This window comes from Sprattus sprattus (genome assembly GCF_963457725.1).
Source record: "Sprattus sprattus genome assembly, chromosome: 16".
Lineage (NCBI taxonomy): Eukaryota > Metazoa > Chordata > Actinopteri > Clupeiformes > Clupeidae > Sprattus > Sprattus sprattus.
In genome coordinates, this window is record NC_137914.1 from 22,292,533 (window position 1) to 22,319,971 (window position 27,439).

General features: G+C 42.4%; 2 protein-coding genes across 2 annotated transcripts; one reads left to right on the top strand and one right to left on the bottom strand.

Annotated features, from left to right (window-relative positions):
- Positions 1–5,020: 5,020 nt before the first annotated feature.
- cables2a (Cdk5 and Abl enzyme substrate 2a) lies at positions 5,021–18,556 on the top strand (the record flags this gene model as incomplete). The annotated part of the gene is made up of 9 exons (XM_080853391.1): positions 5,021–5,571; positions 7,390–7,482; positions 9,155–9,232; positions 10,197–10,296; positions 11,302–11,470; positions 16,130–16,227; positions 16,609–16,715; positions 17,153–17,357; positions 18,156–18,556. The coding sequence occupies 9 exons, from the start codon at positions 5,021–5,023 to the stop codon at positions 18,294–18,296; spliced, it is 1,542 nt and encodes a 513-aa protein (XP_080709517.1). The 3' UTR covers positions 18,297–18,556.
- A 2,624-nt stretch (positions 18,557–21,180) lies between these two features.
- Positions 21,181–26,641, bottom strand: LOC308377314 (proteasomal ubiquitin receptor ADRM1-like; the record flags this gene model as incomplete). Its single annotated transcript, XM_080853895.1, has 10 exons — positions 26,623–26,641; positions 25,666–25,882; positions 25,306–25,422; positions 25,091–25,214; positions 23,757–23,837; positions 23,535–23,616; positions 23,130–23,374; positions 22,472–22,629; positions 21,490–21,592; positions 21,181–21,284 (listed from the first exon to the last, which is right to left on the bottom strand). Exons 2-10 carry the CDS (start codon positions 25,870–25,872, stop codon positions 21,181–21,183), a joined length of 1,221 nt encoding a protein of 406 aa, XP_080710021.1. The 5' UTR covers positions 25,873–25,882; positions 26,623–26,641.
- Between the last annotated feature and the right edge of the window lie 798 nt (positions 26,642–27,439).

Below are 27,439 nucleotides of genomic sequence, written 5' to 3' on the forward strand. Positions count from 1 at the left end.
CACTGTGGCTTGTGGCCGCCACATCAAACCAGGGCTTAGGCCTCCGACCAAGATGGGGCTAGAAGGGAAAAGTAAGGGGGGAAGATCGAGGTTAGCCTGAAAGCTAACGCTAAAATACAGACAGGGTGGTGCTGACACTTAATGACAGTAGTGTCCTACGTTGTGATGTTGTATGGGAGGATGTTGCTTTGACACACCGGGCAAGATCAGGGATCAGGGATCAGGGATCATTTGGTCAGTGGTCAAACCTTGTGCCACCCCAGTTGGAATTTTCAGTAGGGGGGGGGGGGGGGGGTTAAGGTCAAAGTTTCTAATATGATGGTGTTGTAGATTAAGAAAAAGCCATCATGAAAAAAAAACCTTGGATGTTTAACACTAGCTTTATGGCAGCTAGTGTCAACAGCCATAAACCAGAAATATGCTCTCTGACAAGCCTCCCTCTGGGGTTTCAAGTTATCAGTCATAACATTTCATATATGTGGAAGCACAGGATTATCAAATAAGGCCTTATGAAGTCCTTAAATAGGGCGACTCTTGCAATGTGTTGATGGAGAAACAAAGCACACATTAAAATGAAGGTAGGTGCCAGAACTTCAGATTGGAGTCTGGGCAGTCAGTCTTGTGATATGCTGAAGTGATGTTGAGCTATGTTAGCGGTGTTACTGAAAAAAAAAAAAGTTTGGTAGGACAAAATAGATTGAGTTGTGAACTGGCCTGTGTTCTGTAGCGATGCAGATATCAGTGTATGTTTACATGTTTACATACCGTTGTTTTTCTTTGCTTTTTTAGGATAAGCACCATGCTTCTCCATAAAGTATGCCTTCAAGTTTGAACAGTGTACGCTATTTCATATTAGTCCAAAAAAGAGCTGTGCAATAAAAGAGACAAAAAATAATTTTGCGAAAGTGAAACACTGCTACCATAGTTTTAAGAAGTAGAGTTGTTACTTAAGAGTAATGCTGAATTTCTTGTTGGTTTTGTTTCCAGTTTCATTTTGATTTTGGTTGAGGGTCATATTGCATACTGTAAAAATACATGGCTCTTGTGAATAAGACTAATGATTAGCCAGTCGGTGTACTCATCTCTCCATTGCTTGCTTCGGTCCATGTGTCAACTTCATGCATACGAGTCAAAGGATAATTATATTATATTATACTGTATTGTAGAGGCACTGGAATGTGCCACTCTGGTCTTAAATTAGTTCAAATTCATGAGGACATTTTCATCAACATATGTGGGAAATAAAGAAAATAAAAAAAAATTCAAGAGAAAACTATTTTGCGGGGTATGTCTGGTTTTAACAGGTGGGTGGTAGAAATGAAAGTGGCTATTTCGAAGAGATGATTTGATGCTTGTGTTGCAGTATTGCTTTCACGTTCAAACCTACCATCATAACTGGTAAAAAAAAATGCAATACACCCATTACAACAGGTACAGAAACCGTTTTTACATGCAAACTCTAAATACATTTGTGACAGTACAGTGAAGCGATGACCAGGCTTCTTGTTGGTGCTAACTGTTGAATCCCACAGTTCGGCCTCATTTGTACGTAAGATAGGAAGGTAGTCAACACATTCCATCTGGTTTGTGCTGGACTTAATTTCAGATACACAAACTAAAATATGAAGCCTTAACCCATCATACCAGACTGTTGCTATTCACTGCGAAATAAAGTTGAGAATTTTAGTGATGGTGTTTTTGGAAAAAATAAAAGCAATGTGTTTACTGGCTCTCTGGCCAAACAATTTCGTCTGATTATGGTATTATTTGATTGGTTGTTTCATCTGGTTTTGGTATTATTTGATTGTTTGTTTCTTCCTTGACACGGAAAATATTCTTTAAAGGCACATAATGAAAATGTCCGTAAGGTCAAGTGGTAAATAAGCATATTGCCACCCATGTTAGTCTCACAAGTCTAGTATGTTTCATGAACAATTGCATAACATACAGATGAATGTCCCTATGACTTGACTTGTGATGTTGTGAATGGTGACCCCCCCCCCCCACACACACACACACACACACAAAGGCTGACTTTGTGATCTCACAGTGACGTAACATCCTAGATTGCAAAATGCATACCAGAAGCCAGACGTGGCACCAGGCTGCCCCCATCTCTCTATCCAAAGTCAAATACAAAGCAGTTGCCATTAACACATCACAACCTGCAGATCTCCTCTACTTCCTACTATCTTACCACATGCCGCTGGGTCAAGGCATCTGCAGCTTGGGTCCAGTACAGTGGGGGCTCAACCAGTACAGCCCTGCACTCATCAGCTGTCTTAGACCACTACAGTATTAAGTCTATGGCCCTGTTTAAAATGACTGACATTTATCAGCAAAATCAGTTTACCAAGACTAAATCAGATGTTAGAGAGAATACTTTCTCTATATCTGTGTGTGTTTGTGTGTGTAGGTGTGTGTGTGTGAGTGAGAAAGAGAGAGTGCGTGTGATTGTGTGCTGTGTGTGCACGCATGAGTGTATGAGAGAGTGAAAGAAATAGAAATATTGGAAAAGCTCAGTCAAAAACACAATGAATGAAGTTGTCTGAGGTGACACGAGAAATAATAGTGGCATTCAACACTCAGGAAACTGCATGGAAAACAGACTGTTCTAGATAGATTGAGTGGCGCTAGGAAGCTAAATCCCATCTCCCACAGCACTGAATCAGAGGATTACGAAACACAACAAGACTAGCCAGCAGTCCAGTTTGAAATGAGCGGATAAGAGAAATGTTTTCATAATCTCTGCTCTCTTTCTTCATCTCCAGCTTGTTCGGCACTTGAACAAATGGACGGCGGCTGACAGCCTTAGTCTAACTTAGACATAAGTGAAAACCTGTGGGTTCTCAATTAGAGAGCATAGTCTGGCTCTTTTCGAACCCAAGTGCCCATGGCATCTAGATGGCAAAGGGCATCCTTTGTTTGGGGTATTTGAATAACAAATAACCATGGCTATGCTTACATGTCAGTAATTCAAATTTTTTAAAAGAGGAAATGAGAGGAGTCCATAACAGAAGGGATTAAAGCTGATGTGTATTTCCTGAACAGTGACCCATATATATAATACACATACAGTGCCTTGCATAAGACTTCACCCCCTTGGATGTTTTACCCTTTTAGTGCTTTGAAAAATCAATCATGGTCAATATAAGTTGGCTTTTTTGACCAAAAAACCCCTCTTTAATGTCGAAGTGAAAACAGATTCCTACACAGTTATGTCAATTAAATAAAGATATGTAATGTCAAATAAGTGATTGCATAAGTATTCACCCCCTTCAAGTCAGTATTTAGTTGATGCACATTTGGCTGCAATCACAGCACTGAGTCATTGTGGATAAGTCTCAATTAGGCTTTCACATCTGGACACTGCAATTTCACTCCATTCTTATTTGCTAAACTGCTCAAGCTCTGTCAAGTTGGGTGGGGATCAGGCGTAAATAGCCCCTTTCAAGTCCAGCCACAAATTCTCTATTGGATTTAGGTCTGGACTTTGACTCGGCCACTCGAGAACATTCACCTTGTTGTCTTTAAACTATTGCTGTGTAGCTTTTGCTGTATGCTTAGGGTCATTGTCTTACTGTAAAATAAATCTTCTCCCAAGCAGTAGTTATCTTGCCGACAGAATTTGATTGTCCTCCAGGATTTCCCTATATTTTGCTGCATTCACTTTACCCTGTATCTTTACAAGCCTTTCAGGGCCGGCTGCCGATAAGCATCCCCACAGCATGATGCTGCCACCACCATGCATCACAGTGGGGATGGTGCGTTTGCGGTGATGTGCAGTGTTTGGTGTCATCAGACCACAGAACTTTCTTCCACTTGACCATGGAGTTTCCCACATGCCTTTTGGTGAACTTTAGACAATATTTTGTATGAGTTTTCTTCAACAGTGGCTCTCTTCCATAAAGTTTGACTGGTGAAGAACCCGGGGAACAGGTTTTTTTGTACCCTTCCTTTTTTCTCTGGAGTGTTCTTTTGTCTTCATGGTGTAATGGTACCTAGGAATACTGATTAACCAGTGAATGGACCTTCCAGAAACAGGTGTCGTTATACTACAATCACTTGAGACACATTCACTGCACACTGATCCCCATTTCACTAATTGTGAGACTACTAGCGCCAATTGGCCCGACCTCTGATGAATAAGGTCAGTCACTTTAAAGGGGCTTAATACTAATGCACTCACTTATTTTACATTACATATTTGTATTTAATTTACATTACTAGATAGAAATCTGTTTTCACTTTTACATTAAAGAGGGCTTTTTTGGAGAAAAAAAATGTCAAAAAAAGCCAACTCACATTGACCATGATTGATTTATAAAAGCAATAAAAGGGTAAAACATCCAAAGGGGTGAATACTTATGAAATGCACTGTAACTCTGCAAAGTTGATCCAGCCGGTGTGTGCCAGCTGTTATGCAAATGCACTCTGGGGCCCAAGGGGACATAGTGGTGTACGATTACAAAAGAGGATATTCAAGTAATTACTTATGTCTGTTTTAGCTAGATAAATTCATGGGTTATTGCTGTGAAGCCTAAGGGCAATTCAGACAGGAAAGACTAGAGCAGGTTCATGTTACATTCACCTTCGGCACAAGCCACTCATTCACATCTGAAAAAACACTGAAGTGAGTGTACCATTGGTAAGCCTGTAGGCCTTTCTTCAATTACCTTAATTACATTTCGTGTGCTCATACAAGGTAAGTGATTTCAAACTATTACTGTCACACCTGTCATGGCAGTTGTACATGATTTTAAAACCTAACATATTCACATCATTTTAAAGAACCTCCCACTCTAGTGTTGTGGCTAGATCTAAAATGTATTCATGTATCCCGCCATAGACTTAGTAATTAAGTCTTTGTTACAAATGTATGAACAAAGAGCCGACAGCCAATCGTCTTTTTAAAGACCTAAAATACTTGCATAATACAGCAATTTTGACCAATAAGCACAAAGTGGGCGTGCACAGGTCCTCTCGCCGGCTTCATCGTTGTCTGTCTGTGTTTGAACGTATGTCTTCACACTCTAGAATGGCGGCCGCAGCTTGCGGTCCACACTGTGGCACAGGCACAAATGCTACTAAATCGCACAAAGTACATCTGCGGAAAAGTAAAGATTCGCGTCGGAGGCAGGCAGCACTTTTGTTCCTAACCAACATATCTTTAGATGGAAAACCAGTGTTCCCTTTGAACAATGGTAACCCATGTCCTAAAGCAGCCGAGCACCGAAGTCTGGACGCCGGAGCTTCAGTGGTTGGACCGATGTCGACAACAAGCAGCTACGGAACCTTCACCCAGCTGTCAACCTCAGTTAGCGGGGGCGTTACTACCCCTTTACCGAGGACTAACACCTTTCCACCTGTTTTGTTTTTGCCATCTCCCGGGATTGGTGGTAACGTCAGTGAGAGCTTGTTTGAAAGTGGAAAGACAGACCCTTTGTCGTCTCAGGTATCCCCTCTCTCCCCGACCTCTGGACCCCAGAATCCCCTCCTGGCAGCTAGCAAATCGCCTACTCTGACCTCCGTTCAGAGTTGTAACTCCATGCCTCCAGATCCCCGTCAAAGGTATGTATACTGTCAACAGATTGGTTAGGTCCAACGGTTCCCTGATATTGTTAGAAAGCTGTCCTCCCTGACATCTTTATTGTCTTGGTTTGTCATGTTGAAATTCGCTTCTTAAAGCTACTGCTGCTAGTTAGCTAGCTATCTACCACGTCTACATGATGCAGCGGCTTCTCTTTGTTTGTGCTGTCAGAAACGAATACTATGCGGGGACATGTTGCCAGGCTGGGCTAATAATTCGATATTTTTTAATTAAACCGCTTCTTCCATTGACTTTTAAATGATCTACGATTAACTATGTTATTATCGTGTATTTCCGTTTGCTCTAGTAATGCCATTGACTTGATAAGTTAGCCTAGGTGTAAACAAGTGGTCTCCCGTTTCTTTTCCCTTAAAATCATTATTGTTTTGCCCGATAACCTTGTCAGCTAGTCCGTATACTTCCACACAAACCTGACAATAGTTTAAGTTACCTGTTACCTAAAAACGTTATATAGATTACGGGTTACTTTCGCTTAGTCCTGACATTCGACAGGTAGTTTCAGTTTCCAAATTGAGTAATTCAATTAACAAAGATACGCGTATTCAAAACTGGTGTGTTGAAGTGTGCCATTGTATGAAAAATAATCATGATAACATGAAATATTATGCCATCTCTCTCTGTTTTGTGACCTTGGAACGTAACTTGCGCTTTTGCAGGGATTCGTGCTTAACCGTCAATTCCTTATTTCCGCAGCTGTTTGAAATGGTAAAACCGAGCCTGTCATTTCAGATTACCTTTCAAGAAGTTACAATTTTGTCATTCTCCCACTCTTCTCCATACTTATTTAATTTTGTATATTACATGTGGATGTGATTAGACCCGAGGTTGGGATAACAATAGGGAGGGATGAGGTATACAATTAATTCACCGTGTTTGTGTCATGCTCCTTCAACTCACATTTACCTCACCTAATTTATTTTGTGTGCCTAAAATAATCCCTACTAAACAAATGTACGTAAAATATAGGCTGTTTGATGGTAAATGTGTGATCAGTATTTCAGGGAACAAATGCCAATTTAGGCCAGAGCTATAAAAAAATGGAAATTCCAATAAATTGCTTTGATGCTCTACAGTTGCTCTACATCAAAGCTTGCAGAAGCAGAATTCCTGGACAATGTTTGACAGGGGAGCCTAGCATCACCTGGTCAGCAGGCGCTTAATAATGGAAGCAAAGTCATTATCCCTCTGTGTGACCATAACAACTGCGTTTCTAGTGTTTGCAATGATAAAGCTGAGAGTTTTAATCCCCCTTGGATGCATAGTTACCATGATTACTGTTTGCGGACAGTGGTGTCAACTGTGTGGGGCCTTGGGCCAGTTGTTTTGTTGAGTCCTTGCATTTCCCTTTAATTAAAAAAAATAAACATTCAAATCAGCTTTAAGGTCACTGTTGTCAACCTTTGCTCTCTGTTTTAAATTCACTATCCCACCAACCTCGCTTCCCAGTATGCACCGACCGGAAGATTAACACCTCTTATGTAAGATCTGTCCCTGAGTGATTGATGCCAGGCTGATGTACTTCCAGCTGGTGCCGCGCATGATCATTCCTCTCCAAGGCACACAGTCTTTCAACTCTCCCTTTGGTGCTGGATTATGAGAGCCAGCAAATAGTCCTCTTTTAAAGGGGATGACACCTTCAAATGTAGGACCTAAATCCATTCGTTTCAGATCAAGCTTTCTCAGTTTTAGCTCTAGGCCAACATGATATGCATGGTACCTTTTGGATATACACTGTGGCGTAGTTTGTGACCTTTTCATCTGATTTGTCATCCTCACAGTACACGAACCCAGTCAGGCTCTCCTGGGCCCAGGGCGGCCAAGAAGGTCCATTTCATCAAGAATATGAGGCAGTATGACACTCGAGGCAGCAGGTGGGTGCTTTTGTGTGTGTGTGTGTGTGTGTGTGTGTGTGTGTGTGTGTGTGTGTGTGTGTGTGTGTGTGTGTGTGTGTGTGTGTGTGTGATGAGGGGGAAAAGATACACACCAAGGGGAGGGGATGGAGTGAGGCCCATTTGAATCCTTATAAACACAACGAATAGAGGCAGCTCATAGCTTGGTCAAACACTGAAAAGCTGTGAAGTGTGCCCCGCGGCTGCTGGTTGCCGTGTCTAGCACCCACAGGCATGGAAACCCAGGCAAAGGATCCCAGCACAATCTCCTCTAAGGTGATGCGGCACAACAAGCCTCTTTGAGCTCCTCCCTAATCTAATAAGGCAGTCATAAGTAACGGCCTCTCACTTACGGGTAACTCTGTTAGCCCCCTTTAACAGACTGACATGGAAACAGGTTCGCCCGCCTGCTGTGAGGCTTCTGCCAGAGAATTAAATCAGCCTTTGATAAGAATCAAAACGCCAGCGAGGCCAGTCCACTGAAAATAGAACCACGCCACGCCGGAGCAATGAAACAGAGTGAGAGTGAAATGGAATATCCTCTGCCTTCCCCACCCCAAAGGAGTGTAAAGGAGAACACGACTGAAATAAATTGATGTGAGTCTGTGGGCTCTTCTCACTGCTCTCCTGTGCATTTCTCTGTCTCTTTCTCAAGTGTCCTTCCGGATTATTCTGTGATCCAGCCCCTGTTTGCAGATGGGCGCTCTTCTTATCGTGCTGATTCAACATGACAAATGTGTTGGCGTGAAATTGGGGTGTGAAACGCAACGTCGTCAACTGCACTATTTACAGACAGTTCGGTCACCACTTGGTTGCAGACAGACTATTTGATTTATTTATTTGTCTGCCAGCCACGCAATGCCACATGTGTCAGATGGACCTAGACTCTCAAGCTGCTGCAGTTTAACCATGAGTCAACGTGAAAGCTATGTGAAGGTATTTTTCAAAGCCCAGCAGTGAAAAGTTGCCATCAAAGCATGCATCTGCAGTCAGTCACACAAAAAACACCCACAGAGCTTCACAGACAATAATTCAGTTTCCTGTATGTTTCCTGCATGCATAGTTTCCCGTCATCTGCAAAGCAGTTTACCCCCCTCAATGTCATCTGCAGTAGACCATTCGTTTTCTTTTTCTCAAGGTCACTGTCACGTGTCCTGAGTCTCAATTGGGCAGATATCAGAGTGAGATTTTGTGAGATTAGCGGGTGGCATTGTATAAGACCTGGCTCTAATGTGTGGTGACCCGCTGTTATGTAACCTGTGCCCATGAAGCCAAGCTGAGTGGGTCAGAATATGAGTTCATTTGCTGCTGCTGACAGCTGGTGCCTGGGTGAGGGACCCCTTGGAGGTGGGCCGGGCTGGTGGGACTGACATGCTTGAAGTGTGCAGGCTGAAAAGTGTTTGGCTATGTTCAATGGTGCCATGTCCTGAGAGGAGGCTTTGAGAGTACCGTGACGGGCTGAGTGTTTGTGTTGATGCTGCACGTCTTTGTGGAGGGAACCTATGGCTGGGCCAAATGGAGTCTGCTCATGTTATGTGTTGTGGTGTGGATGCAGCAGCATGGCTCGTAGAGGAGGACTGACACTGTTTGTTCTGTCTGTACGTGCTGTGTGTGTGTATTTATGTGTTTGTGTATGTGTGTGTGTGTTCTGCAGGATTGTGCTGATATGTGCCAAGCGGTCTTTGTGTGCCGCTTTCTCTATTCTGCCATATGGGGAGAGCTTTCACTTCAGGTACAGATTACACCACAGAACAACAGCAGCACCCTCACAGGATGAAAACAAAACACACACACACACACCCACCGCACAAACATCTTGACTAAAACAAAGTGCCTAACACTGCTGAGGCTGCAACAGGAAGGCCTTGTGTAATGAAAGCAAGAGTGGTTCATTCCCTGTGATCTCACCTTTGAACATCTAAACAGCTCACCCCCTGATCAACCTTTGGTGCAAGTGGTCCTCATGTTCCCTGTCGGCACGGCTGAGATGCCCTGAAATAACCAGACTGACTCTTCCTTTCAGATGATGCTGGACACTAATCTACCCTCTAATGTTTTGCATGTAAACCCTTTAACTGAAAAAAATCTACTGTTAAAAAAAAGCACACACACAGCAACACTGCATTATACAACTTTTGTATACTCTTGTGGGCGCTAGTGTCCTCCATAGTAGGTCATTATTCAGTTGACCTGTTTTGATGAAATCCTGTGAATGGCCATTGTTGTGGGGTGAGCGTGTTTTGAAAGTTTTGCACAAAGAAGTCATTATTCTAGAATGGGTAAAGTAGTGAATTTTGGAGGCTAGTGAAGATGCTGGAGAATGACCTTTGCATTGCATGACCTCCTTCATGATGGGCCTCTCAGTCAGGGGATACAGTCACAGTCTTTTAACCTTTTAGTAATATTCAGACCAGTAAATTAACAGTGATTTTATGCTCACTTTACCACGTGTTTTCAGTATCAATAATAGAATGATTGCCTGAGGTAGACTGCAGAAATAACAATTTCCCTCCTCACTGTTCTAGTCTTCTGAGCCTGTGTGCCTAACTCGCACTGGTTTTCCCTTTTCCTCTCCTCTTATCCTTTTCATTTCCCTTCATCCTTCCTTTTCATCTAATTTCCCTTTTTTTGTCTTTTGTGCTTTTCCCCCCCCTGTCTATTTTGTTTCTATTTTGTTTTTATTTTCCTTTACCCAGTGACCCCAAACTGGAGGCCCAGAGACCGAGGAAGTTGTCAGCAGGCGTCTCAGACATGGTGCCTGGGCTGGAGGGTGTGGAGCTGGGGGCGTTTGGGAAGGTAAGCCACCCGGCAACCACAGCACGGAGAGATAGCCAGCACAGCACAGAGAGATAGTCAACATAGCACCGAGAGAGATGGCCAACACAGCACGGAGAGATAGCCAATACAGCACCGAGAGATAGTCAGAACAGCACCAAGAGATAACCAGAACAGCACAGAGAGATATAGCCAACACAGCACCGAGAGAGATAGCCAACACAGCACCGAGAGAGATAGCCAACACAGCACCGAGAGATATAGTCAGCACAGCACTGAGAGAGATAGCCAACACAGCACTGAGAGAGATAGCCAACACAGTAATGTTGTTGCTGGTGACTACAGTAGGTCATTCATACAGGATCTAGACCAAAACCTCCCTCCCTAACAGAATTAATTTTTAGAATTTGAGCTCCCTAATGTGAAAAAAATGTGTTTGCTTTGCAGCACTCTGCCACCTATGGTTTACTTGTGTGCAGCTTAGTTGATATTGTGATTGTGGCTTAGGGTTAAGCACATTGCCCTCCTGCCTATGTGAATGATCCATACTGAGAATGTGGCATTCCATTATTTAAGCTCTAGGCCCCGTATCTCTGGGCCCAACTCTGTTCCACTCAAGCTGTGTTTGTGGGGTTATGACTCAGCTGAGGGCCAATCTGCCTGTGGCCCTGTCACGGGGTCCCCAGCTGGCAGCTCAAAAGAAAATATATTGTAATAAAACATCCATCAGCTGAGTGTTAAACCTGCCCTCAGCAGACATTTTATTAAAGCAGTAATAAGGGAGTTATTCAATAATTACCATGTTCAGTCAGGGCCCACACAGGCAGTAGAAACTCCACCACTGTAGAACATGGTAGCATCAGCACCAAGGTTCAGCTGGCTGACAGGTTTCGGTTGCCAATAAATTGTCTGCTCTCACAGTCCAGAAATTCTTGAAATAGACATGAAATTACTATTTTTATTGATGCAGAAGTGTCCATTGACGTCTATTGATGAATGAGTGTATTTGTTCTCTTTGCCCTTCAGACGGTATCATATGCCCGTTTCCTGCTGCCCACGAATGCCCTTGTGAGACAGAAGAGCACCGGCCCTCCTGACGCCAGCACAGGCCAGGCGCCCAAGTCCTGTAACCGCAGCAACGGCCAGAAAGGCTTCACTCCTGCGCGCCTCAACAGCACAGTGGGACAGGATACGGGTACGTCAGCAACACCCTTGGAGAGCAAGAGTTTCTGTTCATCTGTTTAATTTAGTTCAGATTGGACTTATCCTTCCTAGTTATTATCCTAATGACGCAAAATCACTAGCTAGACGTCCCGAGGCATTCAAGCTTTCCCGTTGGGCTATTTTTTGTCCTCTAGGAAGTTTACGCGTTAATCGGAAAGGTACTAGTTGGGGTTGTGTTTGATGCCAGAGTCCTCTGCCACACCAGCATTCAATGCAAAATAGTGCACCTTATAGACGTAATGTTCCACTATGAGAAGCCGTTCAGGTTGTACATGTAATTATCTATGTATATGAGACTGACACGCGAAGGAGTTAAATGCTATTGTTTATTACAGTGCATGAAATGCTTGTTATTCCTAGGCATTTTCTTCTTCTTCTTACCTTTTTCTGCGATTAATTCAGCTCGAACCGCGTAACGTAGAAACTTCATTCAAACTTTGTCGCGTAGGTCTTGTAAAGCATTGGTCCCCAACCACCGGGCCGCGGCCCGGTACCGGTCCGTGAGGTATTTGTTACCGGGCCGCACAGAAAGAATAAATAATTTATATGATTTCCGCTGTATTAATTATTGGAGTCTGAAAGGTGTTTTATTTTGAAAAACTACCGGATTTTCCCGGACGTAACATTCGCCTGTGCCTCTTGTCACGTCAAGACATTGTCTCGTTCACGTGATATGTCACTCAAAAAAAAAAGCCCGCATAGCCTACTAGCGAAAATTAGTAATAAAACAAACATCTTTGGAGAGCTTCTTTGCAAAGGGGAAACGGTCAATTAAGGAGCCAGAAGAGGAGCCTAGAACCTCAAAAAAAGAAAGCTTCTTTTAACAGACAATACCAGGAGTCATAGGCAGTGGCGGACCTAGTCATTTGGGGGCCTAAGGCGAACATAGCCAGGGGCCCTCTTCATCCGTACTTTTAATGCAAAAAAAAAAAAGGGCCACCTCAAAGCAGGGGCGGACTGGGGGGAAAAAGTGGCCCGGGAGTTGTCTGTCAGAGCGGCCCACTTAATATACGGCGCGTTGCCCGCTCAATGTATGCAAAATACCCATACACTTAACATAATTTTGGATGATTACAAAGAAATAACATTATATATGTTTTTTAATAACATTTGGATCCACAAATTTGCCTGGATGGACACATGGAATAAAATGATACTGGCTATTGTAACACTCCAAGGTAGGTATAGTTTGCTAGATGAATATGCTTAACTCTGGGCTAGTATCAGATGGTTAGGCCTATATGTATAACTACAGAGCCTTTAGGAATACATGTCAGCAGAGAAAGAGTACACAATTTTTTTGATAATGATTAGGGCGACCTACATTAAGCAATATCAATTTTTTTGTAGGCTGATTAACTCATACAGCAATACCTTTTTGTATAGTAGATGGCAGCACACAATCAAAATATTTCCCCTCTACCTACATAGCTACAGTAGCTAGTTATATGGATGAAAGTTGCATTCAGGAGCCTTCATAAGCAAACATGATTTGGCTCCACATTAAATTATCCCACTTTTTCATTATCCACATGTCTCAAATGTTGTATGATGCAACATAGCTTTACAGGACACATAAAATATGTCCAGTGACAACGTAAAGAAGGGGGCAACATATAAGTAAAAACCAACTATATTTATTGACTGATCTCGAAAGTATTTGCTTACAAAAGCTAAATAAGTCTTCACAAAGAAAATAACTCAGTGTTAGGGCAAAAAGCGAACATTCACACTGTACAACCTATGAAAAGTGACAGTGGTAGCCTACAAATAAAGAAATACAGACCGCATTAGCCACTTCACAGCGTGCTAGCCATGATTTTCTTTTGTTCCAATTCTTGCATGTAGGGTTCCACCCTTTGTAGAAACCTGTTGAATCGATACATTTGGTGTAGGAAATCCTAATTGTTTTGTTGTCAATTTATCTTAATTAGTACGCCGACAGAGAAAAAAAATCTCCTTTTCCTGAAAGCAGTTCGTCGCCACAATCGCCCTTAAGGTCCGCCGCCACTGGTTTGAACTTTATTGTAGAAATGACATACATTTTTCATACGATGGGGTGAAAACATCAGTGGTAATGGTAGTGTTGCATGCTGGGTGTGTGATTATGTGTGTGTGTAGGGGTGTTAAAGGTGTCTACGAGCGAGACACGCAAGTATTAGGCTAGAGTGATTGACATTTAATAACAAATAAACATAGTAAGACTGACGGAGGAGATTAGAAAATAGTAAGAAAATAGTAACCATGAGTGTGAATACACGTCACTAGGAGTAGTATAAATAGCAGACAGTGGTTCCCGTTGGTTATCATTAGAGGTATATTATATATTCGGTGAAGCAAGGAAAACTGTCGCAACGAACAATATTTGCGGGAGGGCCGGTTGGTTATAGACTTTGGCCATCCCATCGGTGCCTGGGTGGGCAATTTATCGTGGGCCTTCTGCTGGGTGGGGGCCTAAGGCAGTTGCCTAGTTCGCCTCAATGGTAGGTCCGCCACTGGTCACAGGCTACTTTAAAATATGGGTTTATTGCAACAGGTGATTCTCAAGCACGAAGTCCGCTTTGTTTAATATGTGGCGACAAGCTAACAGACGAGCCGATGAAGCCTTCAAAACTGCTTCAGCACATGGAGACCAAGCACTGATTCAGAGTTATGGTGAGTTGTATTTTTCATGCACTTAACGTTCGTAATACCTAACGTTAATGTTAGCTGTTGTGTATATGAGCAGACCGGGCTTCATTGTATCAAACTCGCGCTTGCCTCACATCAATATGAATTGATGACGTGACTAATAAGTGGTGTAAAATGACACCTTGAAGCCGGTCCGTGAAAAAATTCCCTACATTAAACCGGTCCGTGGTGCAAAAAAGGTTGGGGACCCCTGTTGTAAAGGACACTTATGCTATGTATTTTTCACTTTTCTAAACGTTATACTTTTTAAGTTATTAAAGAAAAACGAATCTAAATTTTCCCATTGACTTACATTGGGCCATTATGACATCATAATAGGGTAATTAAACTGGCTTGCACCTGTGCTTCACTGACACCTGCGGCAAGCCTCCAAGGGTCCTCTTCTCTCTGTACCTCTCCATTCAACTGTATAACTAGGAATATTAATAGACACCTTCCATACTCTACTTTTTTTCTCTCTATCACTCTCACTCTACTTTCTCTCACACACTCCATCTCTCTGCTTCACTCTTTTTTTCTCCTTCTTTCAATATTTTCACTCTCTCTTTACTGTCTTTATCCAGAGCCACTCTTGTTCACTCTTCTTTCCTTACTTTGTTTCTTCCTCTCTTCTTTCCTTCTTTCTACTCTTCTTTACTTTCTTCTTTCCTTCTTCCACTCTTCTTTCCTTTCTTCTTCCCTTCTTCCACTCTTCTTACCTTTTTCTTTTCTTCTTTCCTTCTTTCACTCTTCTTTCTTTTCTTCTTATCTTCTTCGGCTCTTCTTTCCTTCTTCCACTCTTCTTTCCTTCTTCCACTCTTCTTTCCTTCTTCCACTCTAATTTCCTTTCTTCACTCTTCTTTCCTTTCTTCTTCCCTTCTTTCACTCTTCTTTCTTTCTTCCACTCTTCTTTCCTTTCTTCACTCTTCTTTCCTTTCTTCTTTCCTTCTTCAACTCTTCTTTCCTTCTTTTACTGTTCTTTCCTTTCTTCCTTCCTTCTTTCACTTTTCTTTTATTCGTTCTTTCTTAACTTTTGCATTTCATGCACTGGTATTTCCTTCAGGAAATGCATTTTCTAGTTGTTAATGTCATCTTCAGAAATGCCGAAAGCACTCCTTTTGAGACCATCTGTGAAGAAATGCATTTCCTTGCCTTGAAAACCGGAGGGCATATTGCGTATATTATGCAGGGTTATGGTCACTGAACAGAACTGCGGAAACGAAGTGTTCCCATAACTGACTCAGAGTTTCCACATGGTAAATCCTCTGGCGAGTTGCAACACGTTGTCTTCCAGATCGGCGGATGCATGCATTCTTGATGCGATATTATATTGTGGGAGACCTGGAAGGCCATTAGGGCACGTTTGTTTCCTGGTCACCGGCGGCATAAAATCCACTTAATAATTGATGTAAAACATCTGTAGACTATAAAATTACAAGAGTCTCTCTAGTCTCGTGCCCACCTTCCTGTAGGCCATGAGTTGCGGGCAGGATTGAACCAAGTGCTCGGGTTTTCTCGATGCGTCTTAACAATAATAAAGTCTCTGTTCTGCTGTTTAAAATCAATACAATTCAAATGACAGGCGCCTTCTTTCTGTGTAGTCATCATCGCTGTAGATGTTGTGGTAGGCCACAAAGCAGTTCCACTCCAGGCAACCCATCAAGAAAAAGTGCAAACTTTACTAAGATGCATAATGATATTAATGATGATTGTTAATGTTTGTCTAATTCATTTCAGGCAACCATAATCTGAAGAATGCCTGCCAGAAAGGCTACCAGAAATTTAGATACCCTGATCTTTAATACAACTGATTAATTTCATTTTGATGTAATGTCATGTCATTGTTAGGTTGTAGTTCATTGACAGAGAAACGTCCTATAAATGGAGTCTGAGGTGTCTAAATCAAATGTCCTCATGATGTGTGATTGGAGTTGATATATATGAGCTGAATTCTCTTTAGGTGTGGATGAACTGGGCGACTACGACCCCAATCTCCTGAGTGACCCGCAGTGGCCCTGTGGCAAACATAAGAGGGTGCTGATCTTCGCCTCCTACGTGGTGAGCCCCTCATGCCCACTGCACCAGCATCAACCTCCACAGCTCACTAGGGCCCAGAGCAGAGAACTAGAATGTAGAACTGGAATGCATTGTTGGATTCCTTGTAGAATTGCATTCCAGTGTCTGGTGGCATCTCATTCCAGTGCTTGTTAGGCTGCACCAGAATAGCCTTGGGTACTGATGCAGCCCTGAGACCTGTGCTGACTGATAAAGCCACATGACTGCTGCCAGGGCCAAGAGAGACTGAACATGTTACCCAGCAACACATCAACATTAACTAGAGCTATTAGGAAAGGCTTATTCCAGAGTGCACGTCATGCAGTCATAAACCAGGAACGGTTTAGGACTTTTTGTACAATGAAGCCTTCTTCTCTCCTTCAGACGACCGTGATTGAGTATGTGAAGCCGTCGGACTTGAAGAAGGACATGAACGAGACGTTCAAGGAGAAATTTCCCCACATCAGACTGACCCTGAGCAAAATCAGAAGGTACCACTTGACCACTGGCATTTGCCTTTCTGTGTTTAGTGAGCACCTTTTTAACCACAGTAAGGCTTCTGGAACAAATGCACTGAAGATTGATTGAGACAAGAATGATGAACCACAGTAGACATGTAGAAATGTCAGGATATTGACAAGGATGTTGATAACCTAATGAAAAAGAAAACACAAACATTCTTAAGCAATGGTCATATTCCGATGACATTTATGATGCAACTCTAAGGGTGATGGCCAGACTTAAGACGGCGTTATATAATTTAACTAGTCGAGGCTGTGGTGATGACTTGTGCTAAAAGCACTCCAGTGGTGCAGTACATTAACCTCCAAAGAACAGTCCCCATTCAGACCCGCTCTTACACCCCCCCCCCCCACCCCTTTATTCCCTTTCTTCCCCTCTCATCCTCTCCTCTCCTCTTGTCCTGAAGCCTGAAGAGGGAGATGCGTGCGGTGAGTGACGAGTGTGGCCTGCAGCCAGTTACGACGGCAATGGCCTATGTGTACTTTGAAAAGCTGGTGCTGCAGGGCCGGCTGAACAAAAACAATCGCAAGCTGGTGTCGGCCGCCTGCGTCCTGCTGGCCGCAAAGATCAGCAGTGACCTGAAGAAGCATGAGGTCAAGCAGCTCATTGATGTGAGTCGACGTTTGTGTGTGTGTGTGTGTGTGTGTGTGTGTGTGTGTGTGTGTGTGTGTGTGTGTGTGTTGTACGTAGTGTACCTCCTGAAAGGTCTCAACGGTGTGCCCTGCTGGTTGTCAGATTCAAAACAAATTTTCTCTTAAACTGATCCTTTCACATGACTTATTTTCGTGTGTTATACTATTAAAGTATTTAAGTTGCCTATACATGATTTAAAATAGGCACAACCAGCAAAAGACCATGGGGTAATTTAAACTGCTTATTTTTTCATTGGCTGTGATTTTGTATGTGATCAGGCACCTACATATAAAGTTAAATAGATTTACATTTAGTCATTTAGCAGACGCTTTTGTCCAAAGCGACATACAAGGGAGAGAACAGACAAGCTAAGGGCAATAAAAACCTGGTGAAATAATAAAAACTAATTTACACTTTTCTACATGAAATAGAAAAACGACATAAACTGTGTATATAGGTATAAATAGACAGATAGAAAGAAAAAAGCCACAGGAAGCTTTTTTCCCTGCCACACATGAACTCCAACACACAGCAAGTTCCTCTTTCACATGTGTTTGTGATCTCTGTGTTTGGTGAGGAGTGGCACACAGTGAACAGTTTGATCTCTGGTCAGGGTGCAGCGTGTTGAACTGGTGTGTCCCATAAGAAAGGAGCAGCACATGATGTTCAACCGCGTGGGCACATTTTGTGCAGAGTGTGATTTCACTTCTGTAATTGTTTGTCCCCTTTCTTTCTTTCTTTTTTTCTTCTCTTTTCTTATTCTCTCTCTCCTTCAGAAACTTGAGGAACGTTTCCGTATCAATCGGCGGGAGCTGATTCCTCTGGAGTTTACAGTTCTGGTTGCCCTGGAGATGGCCCTGTATCTACCTGACAGCAAAGTCATGCCACACTACCGTCGCCTGGCGCTGAAGGTCTAGCTGCGTCCCCCAGAACACCTGACCATGATTGTTTCCTCTGAAATCAGAACATTGACAGATCGTCTCAATTTGATGTTACGGTCTTCCGCATCCACTGTAGTGCTTTTGAAGTCCTAATCAAATGAACAGTCTTTACATATCATCTCCAAGAGACACAGTGACTGTGGCCACCATGGCCTTTTTGCCATCAGCATATCAATTTCAGATAGAATGTTTTTATTTCTTTTAAGGTCTCTCCTAGATGATTAATGAATTGCATATGAAATGCTCTCAGACAGGTTTATTGATGAGCGGCTGTCCTTGTTTGACTGATTTTGACTTATCAGCAGTGTGTTTAATGGATCAGGGGAGAGAGACCCCTGGCTTTAACTTCTAAAGGTTCATTGTCTGATCTGCAATGGCCAGCGGTAATGTAGGGTCTGGTGGTGTAATGTTGGTACAGCTGTGTGCGTGCGTGCGTGTCCGCGTGCGACTTAATGTGTTTGTAAGGAAGTGTGTGTGTGTACGCACGCATGTGTGTGAGAGGATGTGTGTGAGAGGATGTGTGTGTGTGTGTGTGTGTGTGTGTGTGTGTGTTTCTACTCTTTGTTCTGGGCCTCTCCTGGGGGCGTGTGTGGCATTCGGATGCGTATGCAGCCAAGCGCTCTATGTTAGAGATGCCATTTAATGAGCACATTCATCGTGCCGCCTGTTCTACTTATTCTCCATTATCTTGTCATCCTCGTGTCTTTTGCCCAGAGTCATCTGTAGACTGTCTGAGCACAGCAAAATTGAGGACTTAAAAAAAAAAAATAGAACTATTTTTCTTTACAATGCTTTAAGAGTCATCAGTACGTTTTTTTAATACCGATCATGAACATTGTATTTTTTCCCCTCTGTGACTGTCGATATATCTTTTTATTGATATAAGACAAGTAGCTTTACATTTGTGGGTCATTTCTATATATTACTATTTACATTTATGGAAAAAACATTGAACGTCTTACATTTTGCACAAGGATAACTTATAAGGGTCTTAGATTTAAGAGTAAAAAAAAACAATCAGAATGTTGGAATTCATGAACTTTTTCAATGACACAGCTAGTCTTCTATGTGCCACAAGGTTACAGCAATGTATGTACATCAGTAGCTTCTAATGTGTTCTGAATGTGAAACCTTTCCTGTTATTGGTGACTGTAGGCAGTGACTTGTATTTAAACCTGTGTGTGGGTGTGTGTGTGTCTTGTGTTACAGCGTGGATTGTACACAGCACAATATTACTCAGAAAACCCATCATCAGCAAATCTTAGCACATCCTGCTAAAGCAGCGTCTTTTGTATTGGTGATTTGGTGTAGTTGAATTTACAATAGAATTTATGGTTCCCTTTCTTTAGTTAAAGGTACACCGTGTGTAGGAGTTTTTTTTTTGTTATTCTGCACTTTTGAACATTTTAGGGGCACTAAAACATTTTTAGTGTCGTGCCAAGATGTCAGAGTAAAGACCACTCTGTACCTCTTCCTCTTCAGAGATTTTGCACACAGCAAGAAACTTAGCAGAGATCCATCCAGGTTTTTTTTTCTATCCATTTACAGGTATTTGTTTTCTTTGTCTGTTTCCATGGTACTCACTCATACATAGAAACCACTTGATCGCCATCTAGTGGAGATGGCAATAGGTTTTTGCCTGATTGTCAAATCATTTGTTCTGATGTCACAACTATCTTATTGCTTTCTCAGGTACTTTCATATGGTTGTATTTAACAGTAATTTATTGAAATATTATTTTAAAAGTTTGGTTGAGCCCATCACTGACTGACTCTGGTACTAAATAAGGCTTTTGGTGTGCTTTATGGGATGTGAGGGTGGGATCTTGTGAAAATATCTAGTGCCATGTGTTTGACTAGCCGTGTATTTCTATGTGTATTTATTGCCAATCCATTGTTTCCAAATTGAAGTAACTGCCTGTCCTGAAGCATACACTGTGAGCATTTTTCTGTTGTGGGAAGTGCCTAAGATTCCAATATTTTCAAAGGATGTCAAAAAGCGTTTGCCGTTGTAATGTTCTGTGTACTTTGACTGACTTGCCTTTGGTTGCATCTAGTTCTGAAAGCATTGTGTAATACCGTCATGTTGATAAAAAAAAATTATTCTCCTCACCATCTCCTCTCTTGACCCGTCACCGGCCGGCATTTTAGCTTCTTAGATTTGTGAGATAGGGGATAAAGAGGTCATAGGCTGACGGCCTTGACTATACATCAAATCTTTGACGTAGAACATAATGCTAGAACTCTTTGTAATATTCTATTCTGTTTGTACACCACAGTTTGCACCCAAGCTTTCTACGAAGGTCACTGCACTGTGAGGATCACTGTGAATACGTACCGAGTCTGTCTACTTTGTACTGCTGTAAAGCATGGTGTGTGGGTGTTTGTTTGTGTTTGTGTGTGTGTGCGTTTTTCTTCCCTAAATGTATTTTTGAAAAGAAAACAAACCCAACATTTGTGTTTTTGGGCCGCCATGAGTGATGCCTTTTTGTAATTCACTCCATTATTTCCAAAATAATGAATTATATTTTCTGACTGTTCATCATGTGCAAAGTCTCTTCATTTTCATTTTATTTATCTATAAGATATTGGGGATTCATGGTATTTTGACGATGCTTATGAGAACTTGTCTAAACTAGTTTAGCATTCATCACACGGTTCAGTTACATTACATTTGCTGAATACACTGAATCACTCACAAAAACAATCACATGCACCCATATCACTTAAGTTTTATTTATTAGGAGCGCACACATGAACATGTCATTTTGGAACACTTCATCAGGATCCACTGAAACTCTCAAAAAAGGACAGGAAGGAGGATAAAATGACAGAAGCCAGATAAAAGATAAGAGAAGGGCTTAATCTAAACTCATGTCTTCATCGTCGTCCTTCTTGTCTTTAGGGTCACCGTCCTGGTCAGACTTAGGCTCAGTCTCCATAGCTTTAGCGAACGCCTCCACGTCTGTCAGGAGAGAAGAGAAAGCAACGCTTAGGTTAGGATATGTTTAAAATAGCTAACTATTTCAATCGTGTCTAACCTCAACCAGCAGCCACTCTTAAGTTCTATTCAGATAACGACATGTCCGAGGCCATATGGACCAGTCATGTTTTTTATTAGTTAACATCCATAAAATACTGAATAAATCAATATGGAGATGAACATTAACCTCCTTTGTTGGCTGCGTCCACTGCTTCTGAGGGCAGACCAAACTGGTTCATGAGTGGCCCAAGCTGGCCCGATGCAAGTGCGCTGCTGAACATGCCCATAGCCTAGGCAGGAAGAGAGGAACACAGTCAGCTACAACAGGCCACTGTCATACTTCAAAACCCAAGAAAATTAAGGAATTTCTGTGCTCATCATATGATCAAGTGCAGCGATGGCCTAGTGTGACGGACTAAAGATCAGACTGAAGCGGCAGGGCTTATTCAAATATCCACTTACTGGGGGTAATAGAAATCTAGGAATGAATTAAAATACAACATTTGAACTTAATTGTATGGCAGTAGCACATAACCTGACTGTATAGCTGTCCAAGTCATATTCATATGCTGGTGAAATTAAGAAAAAGCCAATATTCTCAGGAAGAGACATCTTTAAAAACACAGGCTTTTATATTCAAGTTTTGTAAGACTGTGATTTATTTCCAGAATGTTTGATTGCATGCAGTGTTAACCCTGCGGCAGTTTTCACACCCACAAAATCAAACAACTGAATCATTCTCTACAGTTCTTTTCTGGAGAAAATGAGCACCCTTGGTATGGTATGGGATGACCTTTCTATGCCGGCAAACTGCTAACCTACTGACCCTTTCTGACCCGTCTGGGGGCCTCTGTGCACAGTTTAACTGTGAGGGCCTACTTTGTAGGTTGAAGTGTTTTAATCCTGGATTTGACCATTTTTCTTCATAGTTAAAGGCTTTCTAAAGCTCAAGAGAGGGCAGTTTGCTCTGTGGGAAAGGGACCGATCTGCTGGAGCAGCCGGGATGGGGGTGTGACCTGCTGGAACTTTGGGCAAACATGTCATAACTATGGGAAGGAATGTATGCTTGTGTGTAAATGTGTAGGTAAAACATACCTTGTTTATTGTGGGTGACTATATGTGTGGGAACGCAAGTGTGTGTGTGTGTGTGTGTGTGCATGCACACTTGCCTGCTGGAACTGTGGTGACGTAAGTGTGTTGTTGAGCTCATCTGAACTCTGCGGTAGGGACTCTCCCGACGGCAGGTAGGGCAGGAGTCTCTGCCTGACCTCAGCGTTGGCCAGGATGGGAGCCATCACCTCAGGGGTCAATACACTCGCCAGATCCACTGCACAGGAAATCACACACTCAGGCAATTACACTTCACAGACATTCATTTGACAAAACATTTCAATATTACAGAAGAATTATGCCAGTATAAACTCAAATATCATTCAGCAGCTGGCCTTCTACATGACTATGACATTCAGGCTATGTACTGATACACACATACTGATGAAAATGTATATCTGGAGAAAAGTGTCTTCTAACTAAATAAAGGAGAACGTTTGTCATTTCCAGGAAGGCCTTGCGTTGGTCCACCTATTGCAGATCATGCGTCACCTGCCTGTAAGTTGTTCCCTAGATGACCCTATCAAATACTGGTGCTTCACAGTCATGTATGACAGCAGTGAAGTTAGTGGGTTAAAAAAAAAAGAAGAATTTGAATCATTAAACAACTGATTTGAAAAACCTACAAGGAATAGCAGAGAGAGAAAGAATCTGGGTTGAAGAGACACTTCATAGGTGAGCGGTCCTTAAACATGCAGAATGAGGCCCTGCCTCCACCCTCACCTCCCTGGCTGCTGGCGGGCACGTTCATGGTGGCCAGGATGCTCTGGAGATCGCTCAGCTGGATGGGGCTACTTGCCTCGGCAGCCGCGGCAGGGCCTGATGGTGTTGTGGGCGTAGCGGCTGGAGATGCTACGGTGGTGGCCGAGGGGGTGGTGGGTGTGGTGGGCACCTGGGCGGAGCCCAGGCGGGTGGTGGCAGAGGTCGAGGAGGGTGTGACGGCAGTGGACTGGCTGCGGGAGCTGGGGGAGGGGGGAAAGACAGTAGAATAAAGACACTACAATACAGTATAAACGGTCTGCTGCAAGATGGAACTGTTACTCATTTAAAAAAACAAACATAAGACATAAAAACATCAACGTAAATATATGAGTGCTATGAAATCAGTAGAAGTAGTTGTACCTAGATGAGGAGCTGCTGGTGGCTGCAGCTCCACTACCCAGTAAACTTGCCAAGCCTGGACCAGCTAAAGCTCCCAGGCCTCCTAGAGAGAGAGAGAGAGAGATAGATCCATAGATAGAGAGAGATGTTTCATAATCATCCTATAGCACAATGTGTTGTATTAGAGAAAAGGATATGATTGGGAAATGCCATTAAGAATACAGGGTGAAAGCAGTTACTCACCAAGGCCTCCTAGCCCAGAAGGTCCAATCAGTTGCATCAGCTGATTATGACTCATATTACCCAAAAGGCTCTGTAATCCACCTTCTCCTAGAAGGAAAAAAGAGATCTTAAGGCCCAATCCCATTTCTAATCTCTACCCCTACCCCTTCGCCTTCGCTTTTTCAAACGGAGGGGTAGCCGAAGGGGTTGAAACGCCAGCCCTTCGAATTGGGATAGCACTTCAACAATTACGTACGTCATCAGTACGAAGCGTCAGCTGTTACGTTACCGGAGAGCGACAGCTGTCACTCACCAGACATAAACAAACATGGCGCCTGCAGCTGTTATTTACACAATGCAACATTTCATCAAACAAGTTTTAAAATCATGAATTACAAAGAAAATACTTTCATTTGTGTGATGCTTTCCCTGCTGTTTCCGACATTTTTAAATGGACTCGCGCGATGTTTTTTCTTTAATGATCACGGGTTCGCAATGCATTGAGGGAAATCAGTCTACCCCTCCGTTTGAAGTGTGCCCTCGGAAAATCTCCGTTTGGAGGGGTAGAAAGTGCTTCCCCTTCCCCTACCCCTCTGTCTTAACGTGAATTGGGACAGCCCTACCCCTCCACATGAACGCGCAAAACGGAGGGGAAGGGGAAAGACGAAGGGGTAGGGGGAGAAATGGGATTCAGCCTTAGTGTACAACCCTACTCAACCCAATGGATCTGGCTAGGATCCATTTCAATTACACATGTGACTGAAGTGGGCCTCCACCATTAGGGTCGGAGTAACTTGTTACATGTAACAGAGTTGCGCAAATAAATTACTAAATAAATGTAATTGTAATCCATTATAGTTACTGAGAAAAAATATGTAATTCAATTAGAAACAGTTCCTTATCAAAATGCTGGTGATAACAAAGGGATTATATCCATATATATTTTTGTTGGTAAAAAGCTTTAAAGAGTTCTATTGCTTTGCATATTTTTGCCATCTAGTGAGGCTCTATTCATTTCGCATTATGTGCTGACATTTTGAGTTCTGCTTTTTATTGGCTCTTTTATTTGAATTTGCACCACCTCAAAGCCAGCCAATTAAAAAGTAATCAAATGCAATAAGTTACATTACTTTGAACTATGAAGTAATTCAAATAGTTACATTAGTAAAGTATAGTAAACTTCCCAAACCCTGTCCGAAATAAATGCAATTAAACTTCAAAAGATATGTATTGAGCAGGTTACAGTGTTTTGAGATCCAAAATAGAGCTCAACCATATAATGTAACGCAAACACTGAGAATAAATTAAATTAAAAAAAAAAAAAACAGACAGAGACCACAGCTCCCCAACCATACCTCCCAGTGCGGAAAGGTCATGGCTGCCACTGCCCCCACTGCCCAGGGCTCCAGGCATGGGTGGGTTGTTCAGGTACTCATTCACCTTCCTGCAGTACTCCTCGTCCTTATCCGTCTTGGGCTCCTAAGTGTGGCATTGCCAGAGGTGGACAAACATTTTAAACAGCCGATGCCTCATGTTTCTGTTTTCAGTGAGAACTGTGGGCCTTCCTTACCTGCATCCAGAAAAAGAGCCGCTTGGAGCCAGCTTTGAACTTGAGCACGTACACACGTCCGGTGGTACACTGAGGAACCCGTTTGAACTCACAGTCATCAGGGAAAATGATAAGGTCCTGTAGGGGAAATAAAAGTCAGGTTTTTAACAGACACTTTTATCCAAATTCATCAGATTAGACAATCCTCCTAAATAGTAACTTCTCAGTCATGAACTAGAAATTGTTTGGAAATGTTTTGTTTACAAGAACCAAGGCCAAGGACTAGATCACTCAAAATCTTAGAAATTATGACTGGTCGTGGTACAACGTGTGCCCTGACTTCATCTTGACAGGTGCCAAATGTATCGATGGTGCACTCACATCATCCACGTTTCCAGTCGTTCGGTCCTTCCAGCAGAAATGAATCAGCGAGTCGTCCGTTTGCTGGATGTAGACCTGGCCCTTCCGTTTGTCGGGGGTAACTGTGCTCCCCTTCAGAGTCATTTTCCCGGCCCGGAATTCAACCAGGTATTTACTAGAGGATCCACGGGAACCGGCGACCAAGCTTGGAAACAACGCTCCAGACATTTTCTTGTTTCTGAAATAAACAGGTTAAGGGGTAAACTATTTACCGTTAGCCATAATCGAATGTTTATTTGCTACCTAGTTATTTCGTGCAGTGTTATTCCATGTCGTGCTTAGGTTGGTACAAAGAAAACGAACGTATCTGGAGCAAGTTTATTTGTAATATTCTTATCTATGGGATAGGCAAACAGCCTGTGCACACACAAATATTTAATGACATGCAGAGTCACATTCGTCAACTAGCCTACTTACAATAACAACCACACACAGATTTGCAATACATCACGAGACAGAGGTATGTTTACAATAGACACACTAAACAGACACACATCTTGCATGTTTTAATTTAGCTAGCTAGCCGCCTCGCTAGATTTCACATTGCTCATCTTGCGAGCCGCAACACTGAACGTTTGCTTCAACGTCAACGAATGATGCTGAGGCGTATTCAGAAGCTTTTACTTCAAGTGCGCAATGTCCCATCGCTCGCACGCTCATCACCAACATTCGAACATAATAAAAACATCCACATTGACAAAATGCTGACACAAATCGTTAGCTATGTAGCTAGTTTGTAAGCTAGATGGGTTAACCCAGCTAGGGTACGATGGCTAGGAAGGATGAAAATGTAAGGTAGAAAGCTAGTACGCTCAGATTCATTTTGAATCCATTGCATCTATATTTACATTTGAGAACTAAAACCGAGAAGACAAATATTATATTAATATGGTTTCACTCAACAATCTGCATACTTACAATCCACTTTCAGACGCTTTAACTAAAACTGTGCCGTTAGCTATTGTCACATTAGATGAACGACCCAATGTTTTAGGGCTGGCCTTAATGGCGATTGGTTGTTAATTCGACTACGTTCGTCTTATTGGCTTCTTGGATGTGGGTGATGTTTAGAAGGCCAGCCTTTCGGTGGTGGAGGATTGCTGCGTCACTAGCCCCGGATACATGCGTCAATTTAACCCAAATCGCGTTTAACCCAGTTAAAGCTTGTAACTCGCTTATAATTGCCTCATGTAGCTCCCGCCTAAATGTAACCCTCTCATTTTTGAAGTTATTAAAATAGTATTGTGTTGTTTAAAAAATAATAAGAACTTGTTTTCTTTGCATTATTCAAGATCTGAAAAAACTGCATCTTTTTAGCTATTTTGACCAATTGTCATTCTTCTGCAAATAAATGCTCTAAATCAGTCCCCAACCACCGGGCCGTGCAGAAAGAAAAAATTATTTATATAATTTGCGATGTATTCATTATTAGCGTCTGAAAGGTGTTTTATTTTCAAAAACGACCGGATTTTCCAGGACGTAACATTCGCCTGTGCCTCTTGTCACGTCAAGACGCTTGTCTCGTTCACGTGATACGTCACTCAAAAAATGAGCCCGCAAACTAGCGAAAATTAGTACAAAACTATAGTCTTTGGAGGGCTTCTTTGCAAAGGTGAAAAGGCCCACTAAGGAGCCAGAAGAGGAGCCTACAACCTCCAAAAAAGAAAGCTTCTTTTAACAGACAATACCAGGAGTCATACTTAAAATACAGGTTTATCGCAACAGGTGATTCTCA